This window comes from Argopecten irradians, chromosome 10 (assembly GCF_041381155.1).
Source record: "Argopecten irradians isolate NY chromosome 10, Ai_NY, whole genome shotgun sequence".
NCBI lineage: Eukaryota > Metazoa > Mollusca > Bivalvia > Pectinida > Pectinidae > Argopecten > Argopecten irradians.
Genome location: NC_091143.1, coordinates 36324194 through 36347746, shown reverse-complemented (window position 1 = coordinate 36347746; position 23553 = coordinate 36324194). Strand labels below are relative to the sequence as shown.

Genomic DNA, 23553 nt, shown 5'->3' with positions numbered 1-23553 from the left:
TCATTAGAGCAAGATACTCAGCTTGTATATTTATATACACATGATTGATGTATCTGTTACATCTATATATATATATATATGATGTATCTGTCACATCTATATGTACATAAACCAGAAAATAATGTATATATGATGTATCTGTTACATCTATATAAACATAAACCAGAAAATGATGTATATATGATGTATCTGTCGCATCTATATGTACATGAACTAGAAAATTATGTACATAAAAACCTTGTGTGTCTGTCACATCTATATATGGGTCAGTAAGTTTAAGCATCAGATTTCATGTACTGAAATCTAATGTCATTTGAGTCATACTTTTAAACATTTAATGTTATTTACACTTTTTATGAACGATTTTAACAAAAGGAATGTGTGACTGTGTGACTGTATATGGGAATATGTTAAAAGTTGTGCCAAAGCTGAATGATAATAAAACCATTTGTTACTGTGCAGCTTTCTTGATATTGTTTTAATATGTATTGGCCCTTGATCCCGTAGCCACTCAAGTATTTGTTTGTACAACTTTGTCCATTATCACCAAAATTAATATTTAAAGGTGACTTTGCAGCATTTTACTGAAAAGCATCTTGGATATTCCAGGGGTTACTATCAATGCCATAATATCCACCCCAGACTATGTCGTTCTGAAGTTCTGAAGGCTCTGTGTGACAACAAGTGGTTACATCCCTTGATGAACAGAAAAAGAATTGAATAACTGTACATTGTGTGGCTTAAGTTAGGTGTTGCTCTCTCTGTAATCTTCAAAGGAAATCTCTGCAGGCCTGTAATTGGTCTTTTTTTCTCTCCTGAACTACATTCAGTTTTACAGGTGTGGATATTACGACAGAGATAGTAATCCATGGAATATTGGGGATGACTGAAAAGAGAAATATTTCGTTGTGACATCTAACGAGAATGTTACAAAGGTTAAAGGTAGGGACATAATTTTATGCACATTCACATGTTATTGAACTCATTCAGCAAACAGAAGTTTCACAGAAACAACCGATCAAACTATATCATTTTTATAGAAAAACATGTAATACTTTTTTTCACGTAGTAAAATAAATGAACAAATTCAAAAGTAACGAAAAATATTTATTTCCAATGAGTTCTTTCTCACCACAGTTAATGAGATATACACATCTCGGTATCATTTCGCTGATTACAAATAACAAAGAACTCCATCTCTCATCCCATCGACTAAATCACAAACTAATGTAGGGGAACACAAATCAATGATTTACTCATTTCTGCATACCTATGCTAAGTACATCCGAGTTCTGGATATAGCTAGTTAAGATGTTGGCATAATATCAAAATCACTTGATATGTATATGCATGAGTGAAAATGATCAATAAATGGACATAAATTGAAATTTTGCTTATTGAAAAAAGGGGGTGGAAATGTAATAGAAAATCAAATGATTATTAATTATTCTTGGCCAAGGTGTTGGAAAAATACAGAGCTGTAACTTGATTTGCCTTCTACTTCTAGAATATACCTCCCGTTCACTCAATCGTAGTTCTTCTACTTCAGAAGGTCTTCCGTCTATAGGCTGAAAGATCTTCTGAGAAGACTTCTCTTTTCAGAAGAGCATAAATCGAGTTGAGCTCAGCCAAGTTATATTAATCCCTTCAGTACAAGTTACCAGTAAACAATATACACTGAATTAGGTTTGGTAAACATGGGTTCCATATAGAATTCAAATAAACCATCGCAATATTACTGATTTATTATGTAATGATTTTCTTCAATGTAATATAGTAGGTAATTTTTGTATGACATGATACAATGTGAAATACCTGCTTGGTAATAAGTAACACAGTTCACAAAAACCTAACCCATCTCAAATATTTCCGAAAACCTACCCCATCTTAAACATTTATCTTTACTACCGAATTATTAACAACTAATTGAAATAAATAATTATAATTTTAGTACATGAAGAACTAAGGTTACTAAATTCACACTTCACGTACATTTACTAACAAAAAACATCGGACGACACATATACAGCACCCACATGCTTTTGATTACTCAACTAATTATCATCATGTCATATACTCAATGGTAATGCAACAGCTATATGCTGAATATTGAAATAAAATGAATCGACATTACCACATTAATGGGAAAACCACTCATAATTCATAAATACACCAATAAGAAACTAGAATATTTGATACATTAAATTACAACTGTACATTATCATGTATATATATGTGTAGACGTTTACATGGCACACTAGACAGTATTCTTAATGTGAATTGTATCTGTCAATGACTTCAGCAACTTATTTAAAGGGACAATTCAGTCTAAGAGAACATAAATATAAAACTCAGTTCCAATAGAAATTAGATCAGTCGGTTTTACTGTGATATGCCAGAAAATTCCATGGTGGTGAAATGCGTGCGAAATGTTCAACTCGCTCGCTGTCCACCATTACACATTGTGGTCAAACATCTTGTATGCCGAACTCTGTCCCTTGCTCGTAGAGTAATGCAACTTTCGTCTAGAACTGCTCAAATCACTCTGACAGTAGTGCGTTTACCTTATTAGGTGAATTGTCTTGCCTAAAAAATCATTTATCACCTCCTCTGTGGTTATGTAGTTCATTTGTTTAACGTGCATGACTTTGGCTTGGGTACAGGTACAGCGTACATTTTGTACCTGCTTAATCGTATTGATCAACGATTTGTAATTACAACGGTATCAACTAAAATACTCAACAATGACGTGGAATTTGTCAATATTTTATGTAATACGTTTCATAAGAAATGTAAAACAATACATTTATGCCACATTTTGCTTTTTGGTTATGTAAAAGAATTAGCCCTAGTGAATTGTCCCTTTAAAACTTTTAATAATAAATGCATGTATATTAAAGATGCTCCACTGTAATCGAGCATAAATGATATTCATGATTTGGTCTATAATTTGTGTTTACTCATGTAAATATATATGAAATGATACAAAATAACTTGGTGGATGTGCAATCTGGAGTTTTATATAGGACATAGTGCAGTGTATTTTTCTGGAACACAATTCATTATTTTCAATATTTTCATCTTAAAATAAGAAGCTGAACTTTTTTAATGGTGGTAATGGTGTTAAGTAAGCAATTTTTATAACTCAAGAAAAATACTTTATCTGCTACTGTTTTTGATAGAAAAAGGATGTTTTCGTATTTTTATGACCAACATTTATATATAGTTGGCTAATAAATATACCTAATAGCTTCTAGGAGATATTTAGAAGCCATTCAACTTATCAAAGCATCAACGCTGGTTTTATCTGATTAAATTGGAATATTCTTATATTAAAGGGTTAGTTGTCTTGATGCTTTGAATTCCTCAACCCCTTGCCTTCAATGCCTTCACTTAAAAATTATATCAATAATATCAAATGATGATACTAATAATATTAGTACAGAATTTGAACACATAACTGGGACATAGGAATGATTATAAATTCTAAGCAATCAGGCAATGTGTAGTAGTTATTGGTCTCAAAACTATGGAAAAATCAAATTCCCTCACCACGGGCGAGTTATAATCATAGTATAAGATTTAACATATAAAACATTTAGTATATCAGTAAGGTTGTACAACACCTACCTTTGTTAGTGAACAAATATACACTTCTTCGGCCCTAAATAATATAATCATATATACATCTGTAGCTTTCTGTACAGTAAATACTATTATTTATATCATTGATTATCGTTTTAATTGTGATCATGCTCCTCATTAACATAAACTGTATTCCAATATTCATCCATTTACCATTGTTATAAGTGACTAATATCGCAGTGTAAATATTCAGTATCTCCAGTTGTTTTGTCTAACGCTGAGAATTCAAAACACCCAACATCATAGATAAGTCTATAATGAATGTCTATTACCATTATAGGTCCTATGATAGTCATTATGGGATGTAAAGCTCAAAGTACTCGTTATAATTGTTTTGGAAATGTTTGAGTCTTTGCAGTTTACCTACAATACTAGTTTAAACTTCACAGTTTAGCTACAATACTAGCACCATTTACACATTTACTGTTGAACTCCTCTAATTAAATAAATCACTGTAGTCAAATGAGAAATGTACCAATGTATCTGAATGTAGTACTAGTGGCACTATCACACATATGACATTGATTACTGGTATCTCCCTAACATATACCAGTAATCTATTCTACAATACTACATGTATCAATAGCATCTACATATAAAATACCAACATCAATCTTCATTCACTATCATGTGGACAGAAATACTGATACCAATCTTAAGGTTGTTGGCAGTCACACAATAAGAGAACACCCATCACCAAATTTTAGGTTATCAAACATGTCGGCAAACGATGTCATTCACAAAATAGGGTGTGGAGTCTTAAGGGTGATTTACTGAAAATCCAAACTTTGGACATTGGATTTCGGATAAATGTATATATACGAGGACACATCCATCACAAATAGGAATTTCTTGCTGTATTTCAGTCAACAGATTTACCCACAGCAAATTGAGAAATACCTTCATAATTATATAATTCTGCAGAATTTCTTACAGTTTCTTGACAGAGTGTATTAGCTTGAACATTTAACACATATTTATAAGTCAAGTCGTTCATTGAAATATTCATATACACTCATGTTGATAGAAAGGATACATATACACATATCCAGCTGGTGTCAATATCTCCTTCAGAGTCCTTCACTTGCTGAGATCCTTTACAACACATTTCCTTCATCCAAGCCTTTGTCACAGATTCCGTAGTTCTCAACATTTATTGTGATTTCTCTAGAAAACAGGGCTAATACCACTCTAGAAGCTGCTGTCCTTGTGTAGCAGGACTTTTAACATTTATCTTGCATCACAGACTATGTAGTATCTCAGTGTGTACTTAAGACTGATTATAATGGGTATCTTTTGAAAAATGTTTCAATTGGTCGTGTCCCCAGTCAACACAGCTTGTGCCACTTGTTCCATTGAACTCAGAGATATATATACACTTCTTAATCACAAATTGCCTGCATCTTATGTATAATGAAGATAGCCAAACGTCAGTGCTATTCAGACTAGAAAAGTACACATTAACCACGACTGTAGTCAAATCTGTTCCAGACAGAAAATCTGTTATTGTCGTAGAAAATTAAAGAGAAATTTCAAAAAGTTTCTTCTATTAAAGACCAAGGTTCTAGTAGTTAAAGCTATAACTTGTATGGCTTTTAGTGTTTGGAGATCCTATGGTTATATACTCTCTGTTCCTCCAGCTCACATTTAAAGCTTTTCTATACGTCTTTTAACATGTAAGATTTAATCTCTGTTTTATTTCAAACCATTCTGATTGCCCTTTGTAGTTAGGTACGGAATCAAGCATGAATTGGAAATTCAAGGCTGTTGGTTGAGCACACACTTGTTCACTTCTGCTGTTATAACCTTATAAATCAGAGTGCATGATAATAAGATATCCCAAGATACATTTCTTCATCTGTTTTGTCCAAAACTCAGAATGGCTGTTCAAACAGTGATGACATCTTTCCTGTTTGTTTCAGCTTTCGATGACTAATTCGGATGACCCGCTTCACTCTTTCAAAGATGTTCTGATCATAACAAGACCTGGCTGTGTTAGTTAAGTCAAATGGCTCTGTAAAATAAAATGCACAAATATTTAAAGATGCTCCACCGCTGACAAATGGTATTTTTTTCACTATCAAAAACAGGAGCAGACGATTTTGTATTTTTCTTCAGTTACAAAAAGTTACTTATTTACACCATTACCACCATTGAAAAGTTTGAGCTTCTAATTTTACTTCAAGCTAAAAATATAAAAAATAATTAATTGCATCCCGAAAAAAATCTGTGGCACTATATCTTATATAGAATAAAGTAATGATTGCGCATGCACCAAAGGCGAAATAAATTATTTTATGTTATTTTTTGTGTTAATTAGGCATATATATATATATGATTAAACACCAATTATTGTTCAAATGATGAATATCATTTATGCTCTGTCGGCGGTGGAGCATCTTTACAAAAGCCATAATGTAATATAAGAGACACAATGCCCGAATACCATATTAATTTAGCTTAACATAAAAGACAACATTATTTAATGCGATAATGTAACATAAGAGACAAAATGCTCTATCATATTAATTTATATATAACATAAAAGACACAATTATTTAATGCAATAATGTAAAATAAGGTATCCATATTAGAATAACATAATATGAAATATGCTAATTGCTAGTGCCATAATACAATTATTTAATGCAATAATGTAAAATAAGGTATCCATATTAGAATAACATAATATGAAATTTGCTAATTGCTAGTGCCATAATACAATTATTTAATGCCATAATGTAAAATAAGGTATCCATATTAGAATAACATAATATGAAATTTGCTAATTGCTAGTGCCATAATACAATTATTTAATGCCATAATGTAAAATAAGGTATCCATATTAGAATAACATAATATGAAATTTGCTAATTGCTAGTGCCATAATACAATTATTTAATGCATAATGTAAAATAAGGTATCCATATTAGAATAACATAATATGCAATTTGCTAATTGCTAGTGCCATAATACAATTATTTAATGCATAATGTAAAATAAGGTATCCATATTAGAATAACATAATATGCAATTTGCTAATTGCTAGTGCCATAATACAATTATTTAATGCCATAATGTAAAATAAGGTATCCATATTAGAATAACATAATATGCAATTTGCTAATTGCTAGTGCCATAATACAATTATTTAATGCCATAATGTAAAATAAGGTATCCATATTAGAATAACATAATATGAAATTTGCTAATTGCTAGTGCCATAATACAATTATTTAATGCAATAATGTAAAATAAGGTATCCATATTAGAATAACATAATATGAAATTTGCTAATTGCTAGTGCCATAATACAATTATTTAATGCAATAATGTAAAATAAGGTATCCATATTAGAATAACATAATATGAAATTTGCTAATTGCTAGTGCCATAATACAATTATTTAATGCAATAATGTAAAATAAGGGATCCATATTAGAATAACATAATATGAAATTTGCTAATTGCTAGTGCCATAATATAAACTTAAAACACAAAATAATTCCATGACATAACAAAGGATACAATGTTTTCGCAAACAAAAACTAGAAATATTTAATACCTACAATAGCAGATGAAACATTACAAAGTTACCTTCAATTTTGAGAAGTTTCCAGCTTTTTTCTTCCCCTGACTGGACTACGGCCATACGTTTTGTCATACGTGTACCCAGTCTCACACTTATGACATCGTTGTCAAAGCTGCAAATGAAAAACGACGGAAATCACTAATAAAGTATTCTTAGTCTATCTTGTACCTTGAAATGGTGTTACCAGGATAATTTGAAAACAACAGCCGAGAAGATCCTGTTGTCCAAACTTCAAAATGAACATTACAATTCAAACTTGATCCCTTTCACTGCCCTGCTGATGTAGAAGAAATGAGATTTTACTGTATTTACAATTTCTCTTCATAATATCTATCAGAAACACTAAGCTTTTCGTAAATTTTCAATAGTATTTTTAACAGATGTAGAATGATTATTCCAGAAAAAATATGAAAGATAACCCATTAACAATTTTGAAAATGTAATTATTCACTTTTAGAATTTTCTTCATTATTATACAGTCAAGCAACCTTAGCGACCACCTTTGTCTAAAGACCACTGCTTAAACTAGACCTCTTTCCCTCTGCCTCTTAGGTGGTCTTTAGAGACAGTTTTGACTGCAATTCCCTTCATCAAGTAAAGTAATGTAAATCATTCAATGTACTAACTCGAATGTGTCTGTGAAGTACTCCAGGAACCCCTCAAACAGGTCACCAAGGGGCTGGCGATTCTGAACCTTAAAGTCCATTTGATGATTCATTTTCAGGTTCCGAATGTCAATGTTTTTTGCAAACAAGTTCTGAAAAACCAAAGAAATAGTATTCATTATGACAGATCATAACTTCTGATACGTTATAACCAAATGGACCCCAAAATAACAAGACAGCAGAAGAGGTCCTCAATATTGGTGGATATTACTTTCTCACATAGCTAGCCATGTAAGATAGAGTTATCCCATGAAAGACAGCTATGTAAGATAAATCTATCTTACATAGCTGTGACGTCACAATTGAAAAAACAATAACATGACGTCATGTCAGCCAAAGTTGACGTCATTTTTCTTCTATTTCGATTGATTTGTCGGATTTATTTACCATTTAATTTGTTTAATTTGCATTTCAAACCGTTTTACCTAAGATTTCTTGTTTATATTTTCAATATAAACCAAATTTTGATGAGTTCTTATCTTTTTAATCGATTGATTATTTAAGAAGTAGAGATTTTGTCACAAAATGGCTGCCTCACCTTTCGTGCAAGTAATTCGACAAGCATTAGCAATGTGAGAAAATAACTCTTTCATATGTAAATTATGTAGGATAGAACTATTCCACCCTCGGGTACAGATTTTTTGGTTCAGAAACCTCGGCAAGCCTCGGTTCTGACCCAAAATTCTGTACCCGAGGGTGGAATAGTTCTATCCTACATATGTACATATAATGGTGAATATCCGCCCCTGGACAATTCTATAGCAAAACTGAAGGCTCTGTGTGATACGACAGATGGATTATGTAGTTTGGTCCCTTGATGTACATCAAAAGGATTGAATAACATACACAATGATGGACTGACGGCTTTATTGATCTCTGTAACTTTCAAGGAAAGTCTCTGAAGGCCAGATTGTTTCTCCTGAAATGCTTTCAGTTTTGGTATAACATATTCCAGGGTTGGATATCATGTAGGACATTGATAGTAACCCCTAGAGTATTCAGGATGACAGTAGAGGACTAGTAGGGGTACAATGTCAGACCCATTTACCACTAAGCCAAACAAGTTTCTAATTGAACAAGCACTGGATGTATCTCTGTAAAGTGCTTAGGATGATTCCCAACAACAGATACTCACTGGATGTAGTTTCTGTAGCGATGGAAGGACTGGAGGACTACAGCCACCTGAAATATCATCCAAAATGTTTCAATCAATTAGACAATCAGTGATTAGATCCTCACAAAATAAGAATAGATCATCTAATATCGTATTGAACTCATTATTGAGTATTTTGCAAGACTCGAGGAAATTAGGAAAAGACAGTGACAGGACAGGACAGGGTGACCTATGGGTAATTCCTCCCAGTATACTTTGTACTGGGTATACTCACAGTATACTTATATTTTGTAAACCAACATATTTTCACACAAGATCGAATTTTGTGTATTTTGCGAGAGTATAGAATTCGCAAAAATAAATTGTCAAGGAAACGTTTAAACTGTGTTCAATATAGATTGTAACCATTAATTATGAAAATAAATTGCTGCGAAAGAGTTATGCATTATTACACGAAATGAAGTCACCACAAAAATAGGTTGGTTTAGAGTGGAAATCCAAGATTTTCAATGTGCATTATTTCACATATTTTTGAAATTTTCACGACATTTCCATCGAGATATTAGTTTATATCATATGGAAACAAAGAGAAAATAGCTAAGTTATCGTGAAATTCTGAAATTTCTGTGTGTGATACTAACACTGCAGATAGTGAATGATCATAAGACTGAGAGAATAGCTGGAAATGGTGGCTTTGGATGCATCGTTGATATCGTGAAAACGAGCCCACTTCTTGGCAAACAATACCATGGGCCTTACTCGCCAGTCAACTGAAGAAGATAGAGACAAGGTATGATGTCTTAAAAATTCTATTGTTATATCGCATATTGGATAGATTGGATTTTTAAGAAAATGTTTTCGACAGTTCAAAAATTCTAATGTTACTTAGCATATTGCGTAGATTTTTAAAATTCGACAGTTCAATTTTCCTAATTCGACAGTTCAATTTTCCTAATGAGAACAAATAACATCACATCTTCAGGTGCAGAAGAAAGGATGCCTGCTGTGAATAATGTTCTTTATTTTACAAATTAATACAACATTGCTATTATACTAATGATAAACATTCTTGTTCGACAAACATGTATCTAATTTGGAAAAAAATAAAAATTCCACATTCATATTGTCCAGATTTTGTATATAGCAGATTAATATGATAATGATCAATTAAAATACCAAAATTATCCACTTTAGACTGTCAGTGTTAATCTTACCCTGAGAGTAGTAACGTAGAAGGTGAGTATTCCTGATACCAACAACGTTGTTGACATTCACGTCACATTCCACTTCACTACAAACAAAATAAAAATGTTTTAAAATTTACAAATATTATATGGATAAGATAAAACCAAAATAGCCAATATTAAAAATGTCCATCTTCAATAGTATAAAATTGGAGTAGTACACCATTTATAACTATTCTATAACGGTATTTGCATATTACAGATTTACCTCCCTTGCTGGTAGGTATCCATTGTAAAGTCATTCTTTTGTGAGTGAAATTCACATCATTTCTCTGATTATGATGTTATGTTCGCAAACACATGACATCACAATCTATACCAGGTTCCACCTACCCGCAAGGGCAGATAACTCTGTAATATGCAAATACAGAATTTGCAATTACATCTGATTTCTACATCCAACACGATTTCAATGGTGGAACCTTTCAACAAAACCTTTTAGCAATGGGGTTTAAAAGGAAACTAATAGGATAATTAGTCTGGAAATGTCTGGTCTGAAATTCCCTTTGTTTTAGTGTTGTAAAGTACAGAAAAGTAAAAGTCACCTGATTTTATCTGTGAACCTGAGGATTGGCACCTTCGCTCTGATGACTACTACGTCCCTTAAGAAAGCTGTAAATACACAAAATTGAATAATAAGGTTTTTTGGAGGAAAAAAATATCATTTTACTTCCATCTAGTAAAATCAAACCAGTTGACTAATTTTATAGTGGAATGTCAGAATTTCTATCATTTTAGTTGAACTGATCACATGTTAAACAGAATATGATTACGTGAGATTGTTTGTTTGTTTGATTAATTAACGTCCCATTAACAGCTATGGTCTTGCAAGGACGGCCTCCCATGTATGCGGTGTGTTGCGAGTATGTTATGCAAGGTGCGTGTTTTGGGAGACTGCGGTATATTCATGTTGTGTCTTCTTGTATAGTGGAACTGTTGCCCTTTTTATAGTGATATATCACTGAAGCATGCCGCCGAAGACACCAAGCAACACACCCCATCCGGTCACATTATACTGACAACGGGCGAACCAGTCGTCCCATTCCCTGTATGCTGAGTGCCAATCAGAAAACATTGCTAAAACCGGGTGAGGCAACCACGTCTGTGAACCACCTAATTTTCATGGCAACTTAATTTCAGCATTTATGCCCAATGACCTTTTTAATTTTGTAATTTTGAGTCATATACTGTATCGTTACAGTGATTAATTTCCATGGTTTCTTATGAAGCAGACTTAAAATACATTTAAAAAAAAAAGCTAGTGTATTGTAATTATGTAATCTCTCCTGCAGAGGAAAACTAATGAAAAATAAAATTTACTATGAAGGCTATGCTATCTAAAGAAGGAAGACAACTTACTACAGTTAGCCAGGGCCTTTTTGATATGGTACAGAATCTCTGGAGCTTCCTTTGTTTGGTCAATCTGTAGGAATACAAAGTCAGAATTTACATTAGGAATTTCAATTTCTCTTAGTGCAGCATTACCGCTATGTTTAGTATTTTACAGAAAAGTTTGATCTATTGTGCACCAATTTATCAATGTCTGTTCCAATTCTGCCATGCTCTAAACTTTAATTTAACTGAAGTGTCTTTACAGTATTTGATAAATACAGAATGTTGATTGTATTCCTATGCATATAAAACTTAAGACTGACTGGTATTTTTTCTATAAAACTACAAAGACCTGAAAGGAATTATAGAAAATCTGATTTCTGTCATTTGGAGTTTGTAAATCAACAAGATAATGATCTTTCAATAAATTTTCAAAGAATGTCTTTCAAATATCTACAAGTAAGGTAAAACATGTTTTATATCATGAACACACTTATAACAAACTCTTGGTTAAAAAGTAATAATTTTAATTCCCGATCAAAGATATCTGAAATATGTACATGTATACTTAACGAAGAGATTTTGTGGATCTCAATAGGTTCATTATATTATTATATATTATAAATGGTGTTTTACTTTGATTCTCAGACTTACATGTTGGTCACTAATACTGAGACAGAGATCCATATCACTGGACATTGTACCAAACCCGCTCATGGAGGACCCCACGATGTATAGACTGCAATCTGTCAAATAAAATCAGTTATATAATGCATACATATTCTACGAAACCCGCTCATAGAGCGCCCCATGATGTATAGACTGCAATCTGTCAAACAAAATCAGTTATATAACACATACATATTCTACAAACCCGCTCATAGAGGGTCCCATAATGTATAGACTGCAATCTGTCAAACAAAATCAGTTATATAATACATACATATTTTACCGAACCCGCTCATAGAGGGCCCCATGATGTATAGACTGCAATCTGTCACACAAAAATCAGTTACAACGTATATGAAACATACATATAGGACCAAATGAGCCCATATATAGAGGACCACCTGATGTATAGACTGCAATCTGTCAAACAAAATCAGTTATATAACATATACTGTGTGCACGTAGTTTCAGGTCAAAAGACTTTCTACACTGTTAATTTTTCCTATATCTTCTAAGCAGTATGTATTTTTACAATTTTCCATTGAATTTGTCTGAGTTAATATATTAACGCATTTAAACCAAATTCAGCATACAGACAGATAATTGTACCCAGCTCATAATATTTGCATAATTATCCATGGATTCATTTTCAAAATACTATTACTTTTGAGCATCATTACAATTTTATGAAATTGTTTCCTTCAAACTATTTGTTCTTACCAATTAATTGATGACAAAAAATTCTGAAGAATTACTCGACAGAAAATTATGCTAGTAATGTAGTATTCCAACTTTGTTTAAAGGCCCACTACCTTTCCGAAACAGCTTTGAATTTATAAAACGGGAATGTAAAACAAGATCGATAATTTTGTAGAATCACAAAAGTTAATAACTTACCGTTAATACTACACGTATCATCACCTTCTGAACAATTTCATAAAAATAATTAAATGTTTATTTTCTAAATGCAGGTTGTCTTATGTTTCCCGCCGTCGTCCTAAATACCTCGCGGTAGCTGACTATCACTGCGCCAGACGGCAAAACAGCGAAATGGCTCTCCGCTGTTATCATATATATTTTTCGTGGGAAATTTTGCATATGTTTGGTGTTGTGACCTTAGGTGTTCTTAGGCCATCGATATATATATTTTCTGATGTTATTAATGGTTTTTTTTAGAAACCTTTATGTTTTGTTCCGGAAAGGTAGTGGGCCTTTAAACTATAAGAATATTTGTGATTTATAAATTAGAATATAAAGTGAACACAGATAAGTCAATGACAATTTAATAAGGAATAACTATTCAAATTATCTGATGGTTATCTTTTAGCTTTTAACAGTAATATATGCAAAAGTACAAACATGAAGGGGAGAAGATAGTGAGAATAAAGATCTTACAAGGGAAGGCAGCCGTTATTATAGCTAGTAGAGCGTCACGTAACTCCATCTTCTTTTGTAAGGCTGATTCTGTTTGGTGGTTTTTGAGGAAGTAATCCAACATGTCCTGGCTTGCCTGAAACGAAGTAGCAGCAAATACAGATTCGGTGCTAGAGATAGATGGGCAAAGATAATTTCAGGTAAGTTTCAACTCAATCACACTGTTCTTTTTGCACAATACCTTAACAAAACGGCTGTCATATTTTATTTTCTGGACCAACCAATAGCTTAAGGTCAGGGGCGTAGCTTGCTCTTTAAAACAAAAGCCCGGGCTTGCACATAAAAAATCCTAGTATGGGTTATTCATTGTCTTGTAAAGTTAAAACATCTATGTAGATCCGTCAAAGTCTTGAATGTAAATTAAAATCAAAGTTAAAATAACATAAACGTTTACGTAGATGATTTATCTAAAATTATTAATACTGAAATTTACGTTATGCGTTAATATGAATCTTCTATAAAGACACAATATGGCTTGTTCAAGATTAAAACGAAAGACACGCAAAGTCAAAGGACGACAGATGAAATATCGAAAGTGACACCTCGCAAATTATAGTGACACAGAGTAGATTCTACTTAGTCTGCTAAAACCTGCTTATATTATTAGGCTTTTTATTTATTTTTTTGCCAAATATAAAGTCAAATTAGACAAAAACAAACAACTTATAATATAGGCAGGCTTAGCGGAAAAGATTCTATTTAGTAAATGCACAATCTACTGACACATACTCTTGTTGGAGCGATACATTGTATATATAGAGAATTAAAACTTCTCGTCAAGATTGACTTTAAGAAGACAAAATACTATTTTTTTCAATCAGTGCGACTTTTATGCCTTACAATATGAGGCGCTGTTTTTATATTCATTCATTTTTTTCACATATATGTATAATTTGATTTTTACACATAAAAGAATTCGATAACGTAAGAAAGTTCTGTCAATCTATCATCAAATCCCATTAGAGTCACTCAAGATACATGCAGGACTTATCATGAGATTTTCATATACTTTTTAAGTACTAAATATTAACACATAATTATCAGGTACAGGTAGAAAACAGTCCTATACCTTTGATTTTAATAAATATAGTTTAGCAATACCAAGCATTATCAAATATGATATTTGCACATGTAAAAGACTCTAGCTACGCCCCTGAAGGTAGATAGAATTTCCTTAAAATTCATACTAAATTTCGGGTATATCACACACTTGCTTTTCAAAATGGCGACTGTGAATCTTGAATTTTTTTTAACAACTAGATAATAAGAAAATTTGGTCAGGACCATGTCATAATCTTTCCAGAAGTTTGAAATGTTGAAAGTTTACAGACAGTGCATGGTGCGCAACAATAGACAAAGTACAATGGCTATAGGTCATCCTGACCCTTCAGGTCAGATGACCTGATAAAACTATCAACACGTGCACTCTCACAACGATTAGTATCGCCCCTGTACCTTGGTGGTGCCTGCGTAAGCAGGATTCTGGTAATGTGCGACATCATTCTGAACACCTTGTCCCCACTGCAGGCCTCGCACACGCTTTGTATCCTCATGGGGCGAGTCTGCACGTCTCCTTCAATAACAAAATCATATCATATGGCTTTAATATTATTTTCCAAAGTTTTAGTGAAGATTTCAATAATTGATTAAAGGCGTAAGACACAAATTTAGATTAAAAGGTTTAAGACGCAAATTGAATCATTTAGTGTTAATCAAGTCTTGGGATGAAGTTTCCAAGTATGAATTTATAACAATCCACGTTTAAACTTTAACTAAATTGAAACATACCTTCGAGTAAATGATTAAAGGATGGAGTACCAAATGAAAATTTACTGACCAGCTGTCAGTACCTAGCAACTGCCCCACATGAAAACTTGAGACCCAGAGGTGGAGGGCTTGTGGTAACATGTCTGAACATCTTAACCACTCTGCCATCTTAGTCCCAGATATGTATATTATCACCAAAAAATGAAAGATGTATTTGAAAATAATGATGAGACTTACTTTCCACTTCCTGAGCTCCGATCCTGATACGATTCTGAGTTCCTTGAACTTGGTCTTGAGTCTCTACTACGTGGTCTATCAAAATTCTTTGATGCCATTTCTGTAATCTCTTCCTCAATTTGGTCTACAGATGATTTTGCAACTTTTTCAAACTCGCACGGAGAAATGTTTCTCTTAATTGCAGTGGATGAACAGCTTGGTTCAGCTTCACTTGGTGAGTCACTTCTCGGATTATCTTCCTTAGATGGTGATGATTTCTTTTCTGTGTCCAATTCAGGTGAAATGCTTCTTTCACTGCCGTTAGGCGAGGCACTTCTATCTAAATTGGCAGGTGAGATTCTTCCTTCAATCGCTCTGATATCACTACCTTGGTATTTTTCAGTTTGAAGACGGACTAAATTTACGTTTTCTTTTTGACTATTGCCCTGCTCCTGAGCAGCAGGAGGAAGCCTGTGTTTGTTGATGAGATACCGTTGGGCTATTAATTTTTTTCTTTTCTCATCAATCTGTTTTAAAAGTTCAGCATTGTACTGGTTAGCGAATCTGATTTGTTGTGTAAGATTAGGAGTTCTACTAGCAAGGTTTGCTACAGCAATTTGAGAATTATTCACGAGATTTATATTTTTCACCAGCGTGCTATTAGATACCAGTGTATTGTTTGTTACCAATGTTTTATTAGCTACGATAGTGTCATGAGTATCGTTTTGGATAATTGTGTTATTGGCCACAATAGTATTGTTAGTGATGACTGTTTTGCTCCTAGCTGAATTATGATGAATATTTGCTTTTTGCAATATTACTCTCCGGATATGTTCATTTTCGACAGCAGACTGCTGTAAGGGGGCGCCAGCAGCAGCGTTGTTGTTCAATACGTTCACACAGATGTTGGGTACACTTTGGACAGGTTTTGGTCCAGTTGAGAATTGTTGTGTTTGTTTCCTCACAGAAGAGAAATGTTGAGTGTTACCATTTCCTGGAAAGAAAAATTCACTTTTTTAAGACCAATAATCAGAAATTACTTCTGTCAATTAATTTATAAATGAACCTCCCTACATAAATACTAGGTATCTCCAAAGGAAATTACAGATAACTCCCAACAAATTACAGATAACACACAAAATTACAGAGAGTACACAAAATTATAGAGTGTAGGATAATAATAACATAGTGGTAAATCTATGTGTGCATCCCGAGCTCTGTATGTAAAGAATTTTGAAAATGAGTCACTTCAATACTGTGGGACTCATTGTTTGTGGCTATAGAGACCTAGACCAATAAAAAATGCCTGTAGATTAATCACATTATCTTCATCATGCTGATTACTGGTATACTTTTGAATTAACATTTAGTCTGCTTCCAAATGCATTTGTTGATCAGCTTTTCACAATTAAACCATAAGCAATTGTTGCCATGAACTATGAACAGATTAAGAATTTTTGTCTATAAACCAATCATTTATTAACCATGTATAAAAAGTTTATTAATCATTCAGTTATTAGATTATCAAGGTATTTCAGTTAATTTTCGAAAAAAAAATTAAATGATTTTTCATGTAAATTCACATTGATTATCTGAAACAATTGTCTTGACAATCAACAAACAGCGAACCAGCAATACATTGATTGTCTGGAAAACTCGTAATCTGGATAGTAATATCAGAGAAAGGAGTTGACTATTCACTTAGTAAAGGATATCTGTCAGCTTCATCCTCGATATTCCAGGGGCTCCGATCACATACGATTTCTACACCCTTGGACTATCTCATGGTAAGTCTGGAGGTAACAGAATAGAACAGGTAATTTAGTCATTTGATGTACATCAAAAGAGCTGTATAACGGTACACTGTGGTCGACTGTGCGGCTTTGATGTTAAGCATCGCTCTCTCTGTAGTCTTCAAAGGAATTCTTTGCTAGCCTGTGATTGGTCAAATGTTTTCCGCTGAGCTGCCTTCAATTTTACTATGAGATAGTCCATGGGTGTAGAGATCGTAAGTGATCGGAACCCCTGGAGAATCGAGGATGGTCAGCTTAGACTGGGGACGCAAGTGTCAGGATTATCGAGGGTTCACTGTATTAATCAAAATTGAAAATTAATTTTGTCAGTACCTCCTATGACTGTGGAACTAAACTGCTGAGACTGAGTCTGACTCCTGACTGCTACTGAAGGGACCAGAGGCGTTGGTTTGACTGTGTACGGCAGGGAACCATAGCCAGCAGGCACTGCTGGCATACGTAGTGGCTGTCCAGAAACAGCTTGGGCAGGTAGTCCAGTTCTAATAAAACAGAACATCACCTTTAAATTAGATAATAAAGCTTTTATCTTTTATTTTGCATAGGTAGATAGCTAGTGAATGTAACAACAATGGAACAAATCATTATTTTACAAGAAAACATTTTCATTTTGACTGTTATGATTTCATTCAGTTGAATGTCCTATTAACAGGGTCATTAAAAAAGTGCCAGGCCTAATACTGGAAGAAAACTAGAGTATCCAGAGAAAAATTCCATATCGTGCAAAGAAGCTTAATGACATAACGAACAACACCTATCTGCAAAAGCAGATAACTCTAAAATACTAAGACAGAGGGAATGATTATCAAATTGATCACTGTCTGAGTTATGTTTAAAGCAGATTGTTATTTTAATATAACCTGTCAAAATTGGTCCTTTTTCAATCTGAATTACTGTCTATTCTAGCATAATTGTATGGCATTTTCCATCTGGATTTATATTATAGTAATCAACACCTGTGTAATCTGGAATGTTGGTTATAAATATGCTGGCCCCAGTCATGACATCAAAGTTAAAACAGCATGCAAATTAGTTTTTTTTTTATTTTGTAACAGAAGCATTAATTAACAATTTTTTTTTTTTTTTAAAGAAAACCTTGATGGTCCTATTTTTAATAAAGGCGTTGTAAGAATGTGTACCTATATGTGGCTTGATGAGCCTGTTGACCAAAACGGTTGTAATTTAACACAACTGGTCGCTGCTGCTGCTGCTGCCCTGGGATAATACCATAAGGTGAAGCCACTGATCCATTTGATAAAATAACATTATTCCCACGATACATACTTCAAATCAAGACAGAATGGCTGTTTATCAGTTCCTTGCTGACATCTTCAAAAATGATATATTTATGTTCCTTTGTTTTATATCTGTAAAGAAAGAAAACATTATGAGTGAGAGACTGGTCAAGTTAAAATTCAGAGTTACATGAGATACGTGTATGAGGCCTTATTCCATCCTGATTACATTGGTTGGATATGCAACGCAATATTATGATAAAATGTATCTTGTCATGTTAATAACCTTGTTGGAGTAGGTTATAGATTGTGTACTCTCCGTGCGTAAACTTTATCTTTCTTCCCAACATCTTTGCATCAGCAATAACAAATATTATCCAAGTCATTTTTACTGTTTCCAAAAGAACTCAATCTATAAAATGGAAAAACAACTTTTACAGTCACATTTACCTCATACGACTGAATATATCTCGATCTGTGCACAAAGCTATTGTTTTCATAATCTGGTAATTATTAATTAATATGCATAAACATTTGCAACTTATCGTTTATCAATGCTAGGGCAACTAACAACAACCTTAGTACCATTACTAAAATACGTATGCTATATTTATAACATCATAAACCCTTTAGATCTAGCACAGTTCACCGAACAAAAAAAATGTCACTGAATGTAACAACTGTATATAGATGTATGCAATTTTGGGCAAATAAAGGCAGATTAAAGAATCTATAATCACATATCTTAAGTATAAGATTGCACTTATCAAATGGCATATGCACTAAACATACATCACCGTGCCAATGATGGTTTTACGTCTGATTTATGTTGTTGGTGAGTGAATCCTTATCATTTTTCTTTACAAGCGAACACTAGTCGGTGGAACTTCCGGTTTCAGCAGCAAATTCTTCCTAAATGATATTTATCTAAACCATGATTAAAAAAAACAACTTATGTCATTAATTTAAAATATATATATATCTAGGTGTAATATAGCAAAATGACCTAATATGTGTCTTTCGATATTTTTCATGTCAATTATAAGTGCGGAACTGCAATATGGCAGCCTCCATGATGCAAAACATGCATTTCGTGTGAAATATCGTTTGGAAGGCAGCAAAGCGCATTTAATGGTGTTTTAGATAAAAAAAGAAACCTAGGTAAGACTTTGTATTTTTTGTATAAAAAAAACAAACTTGAAATTTCTAGTATTTGTTTTTGTTAAATAATCGCTGAAGGACAGACGATCGATTAGGCAGTTACATTGTATCAACTGTTAGGCTACCACTTACATGAGTGATCAACTGGTTACAGTAAAAAAAAATTCATTTGTAACACCACATTAAATAAAGGTTCACTTTATCAGTTTGATACTTTTGCATACTTAAAATATCATCGTGTGTCACGATACACGGCATAATATATTTTGTACATTATTTAGATATTGTTGATTTGCTACAGATGTGACAACATGATGTATGATATATATGCTTGCTGACAAACAGCGCTCAATGCTCATATGATACTGGTGCAGTCTTTAATGGTGCAAGGGTTACCGTCTTACTTTCTGAAGCGTGCTGTAATTTCATGAGCTGTTGTATATTTTTTAATGAAAATTTAAGACATTTCTTCTAAGTCTTTGGTCCTTAAAGCAAGCACTAAACGCTGTGAAATTTAATTAACTTTACATTGGTGTTTCGTTTCACTCGATAAGAAAAGTTTTTTGTGTTGAGAAAATGGTTTTTATTCCCAGTTCATAGGCGTCTCGCATGGTGTTTAGTAGTGTAAAGAGACAGTGACGAATCCTTCTAGCTCCTTGTTTTGTGTTTATGAGTTTCATGAAATAAAAACAAAATTAAATAATGCATTCCATTTGCGGATTCCTACCAGTTGTATCGATACAAATCTGCTGTAACTCAAATGGAACACACTATACCAGTAGAACTGTACCGGTATAAGTGGTTCATTTGAGAAGTGTACCGCTTGTATCCAAGATTGTGGACCCAAGATTTTTCGTTTGTCACCGGAATATTTTTTTTGTTGATAACAAAACAGAGAGTACATATACCCTATGAAATTACTTGGATTATTTTTTTCATTGTATGCCGAAACTGTTTTGGTATCACTTTTATATTCATTCTATTTTAAATATAAAACATACATGGCTTTTTTATTCGAAGGGTATCTTTAATATGGGTGCTGCCATTATGAAAAAAATTAAAACGTGTTCCACTTTAGTACAACTGGTAGGAATCCGCAAATGGGACGCACGGCTAGAGTCTTTTTAAGTCAGAAAATAAAAAAAAAATCAATCAAAGAAAAGACTAAAGAAGAGAAAACCCCACACTTTATTTTATACTCCAATATTATTTCAAATGTTCGGTTACAGATAAAAACAAAAAAAGATGAGGAACCTGGAACTGCTTAACCTTATTGAGTTGTCTCCCTTGAGTGAAATATGTGGAGCAAACTGTACAAGTGTAGACTGTGACACAGGAACAGTTTACTGTGCAACATCAACACATTTGGCTGGACTTGACCCAAACACTGGACAGGTATAGTACATATATTTAGAACATATCGTACTAATTCAAATATATTACAATTTTGCTTTTAAAATATTTACAAATATACACAATAAGTTCCTACTGATTTTTCCAGCTCTTAACCATACCAACATTATTTGGAGAAGTGTCATCATGACATTATGGTTTATGGTGGCATTTATGGTTTTTTTCATAATTATTTTTCAGTTGACAGGAATAGTGTCTCTTGTTGATGATGAATTTGTACCAGGAGATGGCACTGGTAGTGTTGTGGGCATACAGTATCTGGCTGACCAGCAGGCTGTGTGTGCGGCTACCAGTAGTGGTAATCTAGTGATGTGGCATGTGACCATGGGACAGGTACAGTGGCTGGAAATCTGGTGTTGGGGCATATTCGGTCTCTGCATATTACAGAGTTAGCTCCCTTGCGGGTAGGTATTGATTGTTACGTCATTGTTTTGTGAGCGCAATTCACATTGTTTTCTCCGAAAAGTATGACGTTACACTCGCAAACACTTGACGTCACAATCACTACCTACCTGCAAGTGCAGATAACTCTGTAATATGCAAATTCGGAATAACCTTGTCACAGTAATGTGTATGCAATTAGAGTATAGTGATTCCCCATCAAATTACTTTTGCACTTTAAAATCCTATCATTGAAACATATACAATGTTTTCCTGTACTTGTTATAAATACCTGTGTGTGTGTGGCATTGACTGATTTAGTACTGTTCATCTATTTAATGATAAAATCATTAACTCACAGCTAGAATGTGTTGGAAGTGTAGAGAGTGGTTTGACCTCAATGACCTGGAGTCCTGACCTTGAACTTCTCATACTCACAACAGGTATGTATTGTATAAATCACACTACATGAATTACACTACTTGATAATAGCTTATATTCTGTTGGTGATAAAGCAGTATCTGCCAAGATTAACTAAGATTCATACAACACTGTATGAATAGATTAACTCAAAATATAAAGGTGGATATACAACCAGTGAGAAGCTAAACTTCTTGTTGTAATACGATAGTGTCTTCATTTGTGCCAGAAAAAGAGAAAAAGTTAATCAAAACACAAAACATATTGAAAATAAACTTCTACTGCCAGATCAATGGCATTGAAAATGTTTTATTACTACCAAGAAAAATATGCAGTAATTTGAAGAAAAAAATAGTCATCTGCCATTGAAATTCCTCTGCAAGTAGCACATTGCAAGTAAAGTATCTCCATCCATCAATTCTTTACTATTTTTTCTCTCTTCTTTATATTAACAAAGGCAATAATTGCATGAATGTACATTGTTTATATTTTTGATTATACAGGACAAAATACTTTTATAATGATGACCAGAGAGTTTGACCCTATCACAGAGAGTTCTCTTCATCCGGAGAACTTTGGAGAAGGTATGTTTACAAGCATATGGTAGACTAAAATTCAGTCATTTTGTGTTTGTTTCTCCTCTTGCATGTCATAATTTTTGGTTAATTTCCTCCTCTACCTCCATTACTTATCGCATATACTCAAATGTCTTTTCAAAGACAAGACCACAATTGCACAGACCAGTTTATTTCTCAGCTTATTAAGAAACACAAACTATAAGAATTAGGAGTTGCCACAACTTCCTCACAACTGAAGATCTCATTTTCATCTTTAGATGCTTGACCTACTGTAGGTCTGTGTAAAAGTCAAGAAGAATGATGTTTATGATACATTGACTTCTATATAATACAGTAGGCATATCAAAAAAGGAAAAATAACATGTTGATATTAAATTACCAGGTAAATTAACTCATTTTGAAACATCAGCTATTGACTATAGATTATGGATTATTTGTACTTATTTTTTCTGAACAAAGTGTGCCACGTTTGTCACATAGGTTTACAAATTCTGTTCTCACTTACAGCCCAGTTTGTGACAGTGGGATGGGGTAAAAAAGAAACACAGTTCCACGGATCAGCTGGCAAGGAAGCAGCTAAACAGAAATCTGAGGCGAGTCAAGTGTTTGTTGTAGAGTAATAGAATCTTACATGGGTCTGTGAAGTGGACAAGGATATCTCGACCCTCGTGAAAGATTTTGGCATGTCAACCTGAGGCTTGGCGAGGGTTGACGGCCAAAATCTTTCACGAGGGTTGAGATATCCTTGTCCACTTCACAGACCCATGTTTAATTCTTTTTCTCCCATACTTAGTAGAAAAAATTATGAGATTCCACTTGGTTTTTAGCTTTTTCATCGCGCCATTATCACAGGAACGTTGTTATGTCAAAATTGAT

At 33.4% G+C, this 23553-nt stretch overlaps 2 protein-coding genes across 2 annotated transcripts in view; one reads left to right on the top strand and one right to left on the bottom strand.

The window, feature by feature from the left end:
- Positions 1–1094: 1094 nt before the first annotated feature.
- On the bottom strand, positions 1095–19618 carry LOC138333782 (uncharacterized). The gene is made up of 15 exons (XM_069282366.1): positions 19517–19618; positions 18629–18856; positions 17805–17971; positions 15700–16672; positions 15151–15268; positions 13657–13771; positions 12247–12338; positions 11620–11683; positions 10806–10872; positions 10231–10307; positions 9658–9786; positions 9038–9084; positions 7864–7994; positions 7243–7349; positions 1095–5659 (listed from the first exon to the last, which is right to left on the bottom strand). Exons 2-15 carry the CDS (start codon positions 18769–18771, stop codon positions 5520–5522), a joined length of 2370 nt encoding a protein of 789 aa, XP_069138467.1. The 5' UTR covers positions 18772–18856; positions 19517–19618; the 3' UTR covers positions 1095–5519.
- Positions 19619–19775: 157 nt separating this feature from the next.
- LOC138333781 (elongator complex protein 1-like) overlaps positions 19776–23553 on the top strand; it is a 34111-nt gene continuing 30333 nt past the window's right edge. The window contains 6 exon segments of the mRNA XM_069282365.1: positions 19776–19885; positions 21115–21280; positions 21479–21631; positions 22041–22122; positions 22603–22683; positions 23185–23270. Of these exon segments, the coding sequence (XP_069138466.1) occupies positions 21131–21280; positions 21479–21631; positions 22041–22122; positions 22603–22683; positions 23185–23270 (552 nt within the window). The 5' untranslated portion in view covers positions 19776–19885; positions 21115–21130.

Excerpts from the sequence above, each read along its gene's own strand:
- LOC138333782 (XM_069282366.1), bottom strand. The coding sequence starts at position 18,771 with ATGTATCGTGGGAATAATGTTATTTTATCAAATGGATCAGTGGCTTCA. Across the intron at positions 13,772-15,150 it reads CTTACGCAGGCACCACCAAG|GCAAGCCAGGACATGTTGGA; the intron begins GTACAGGGGCGA and ends ACTTCGTTTCAG. Across the intron at positions 12,339-13,656 it reads AATAACGGCTGCCTTCCCTT|ATTGCAGTCTATACATCGTG; the intron begins GTAAGATCTTTA and ends TTTATTTGACAG.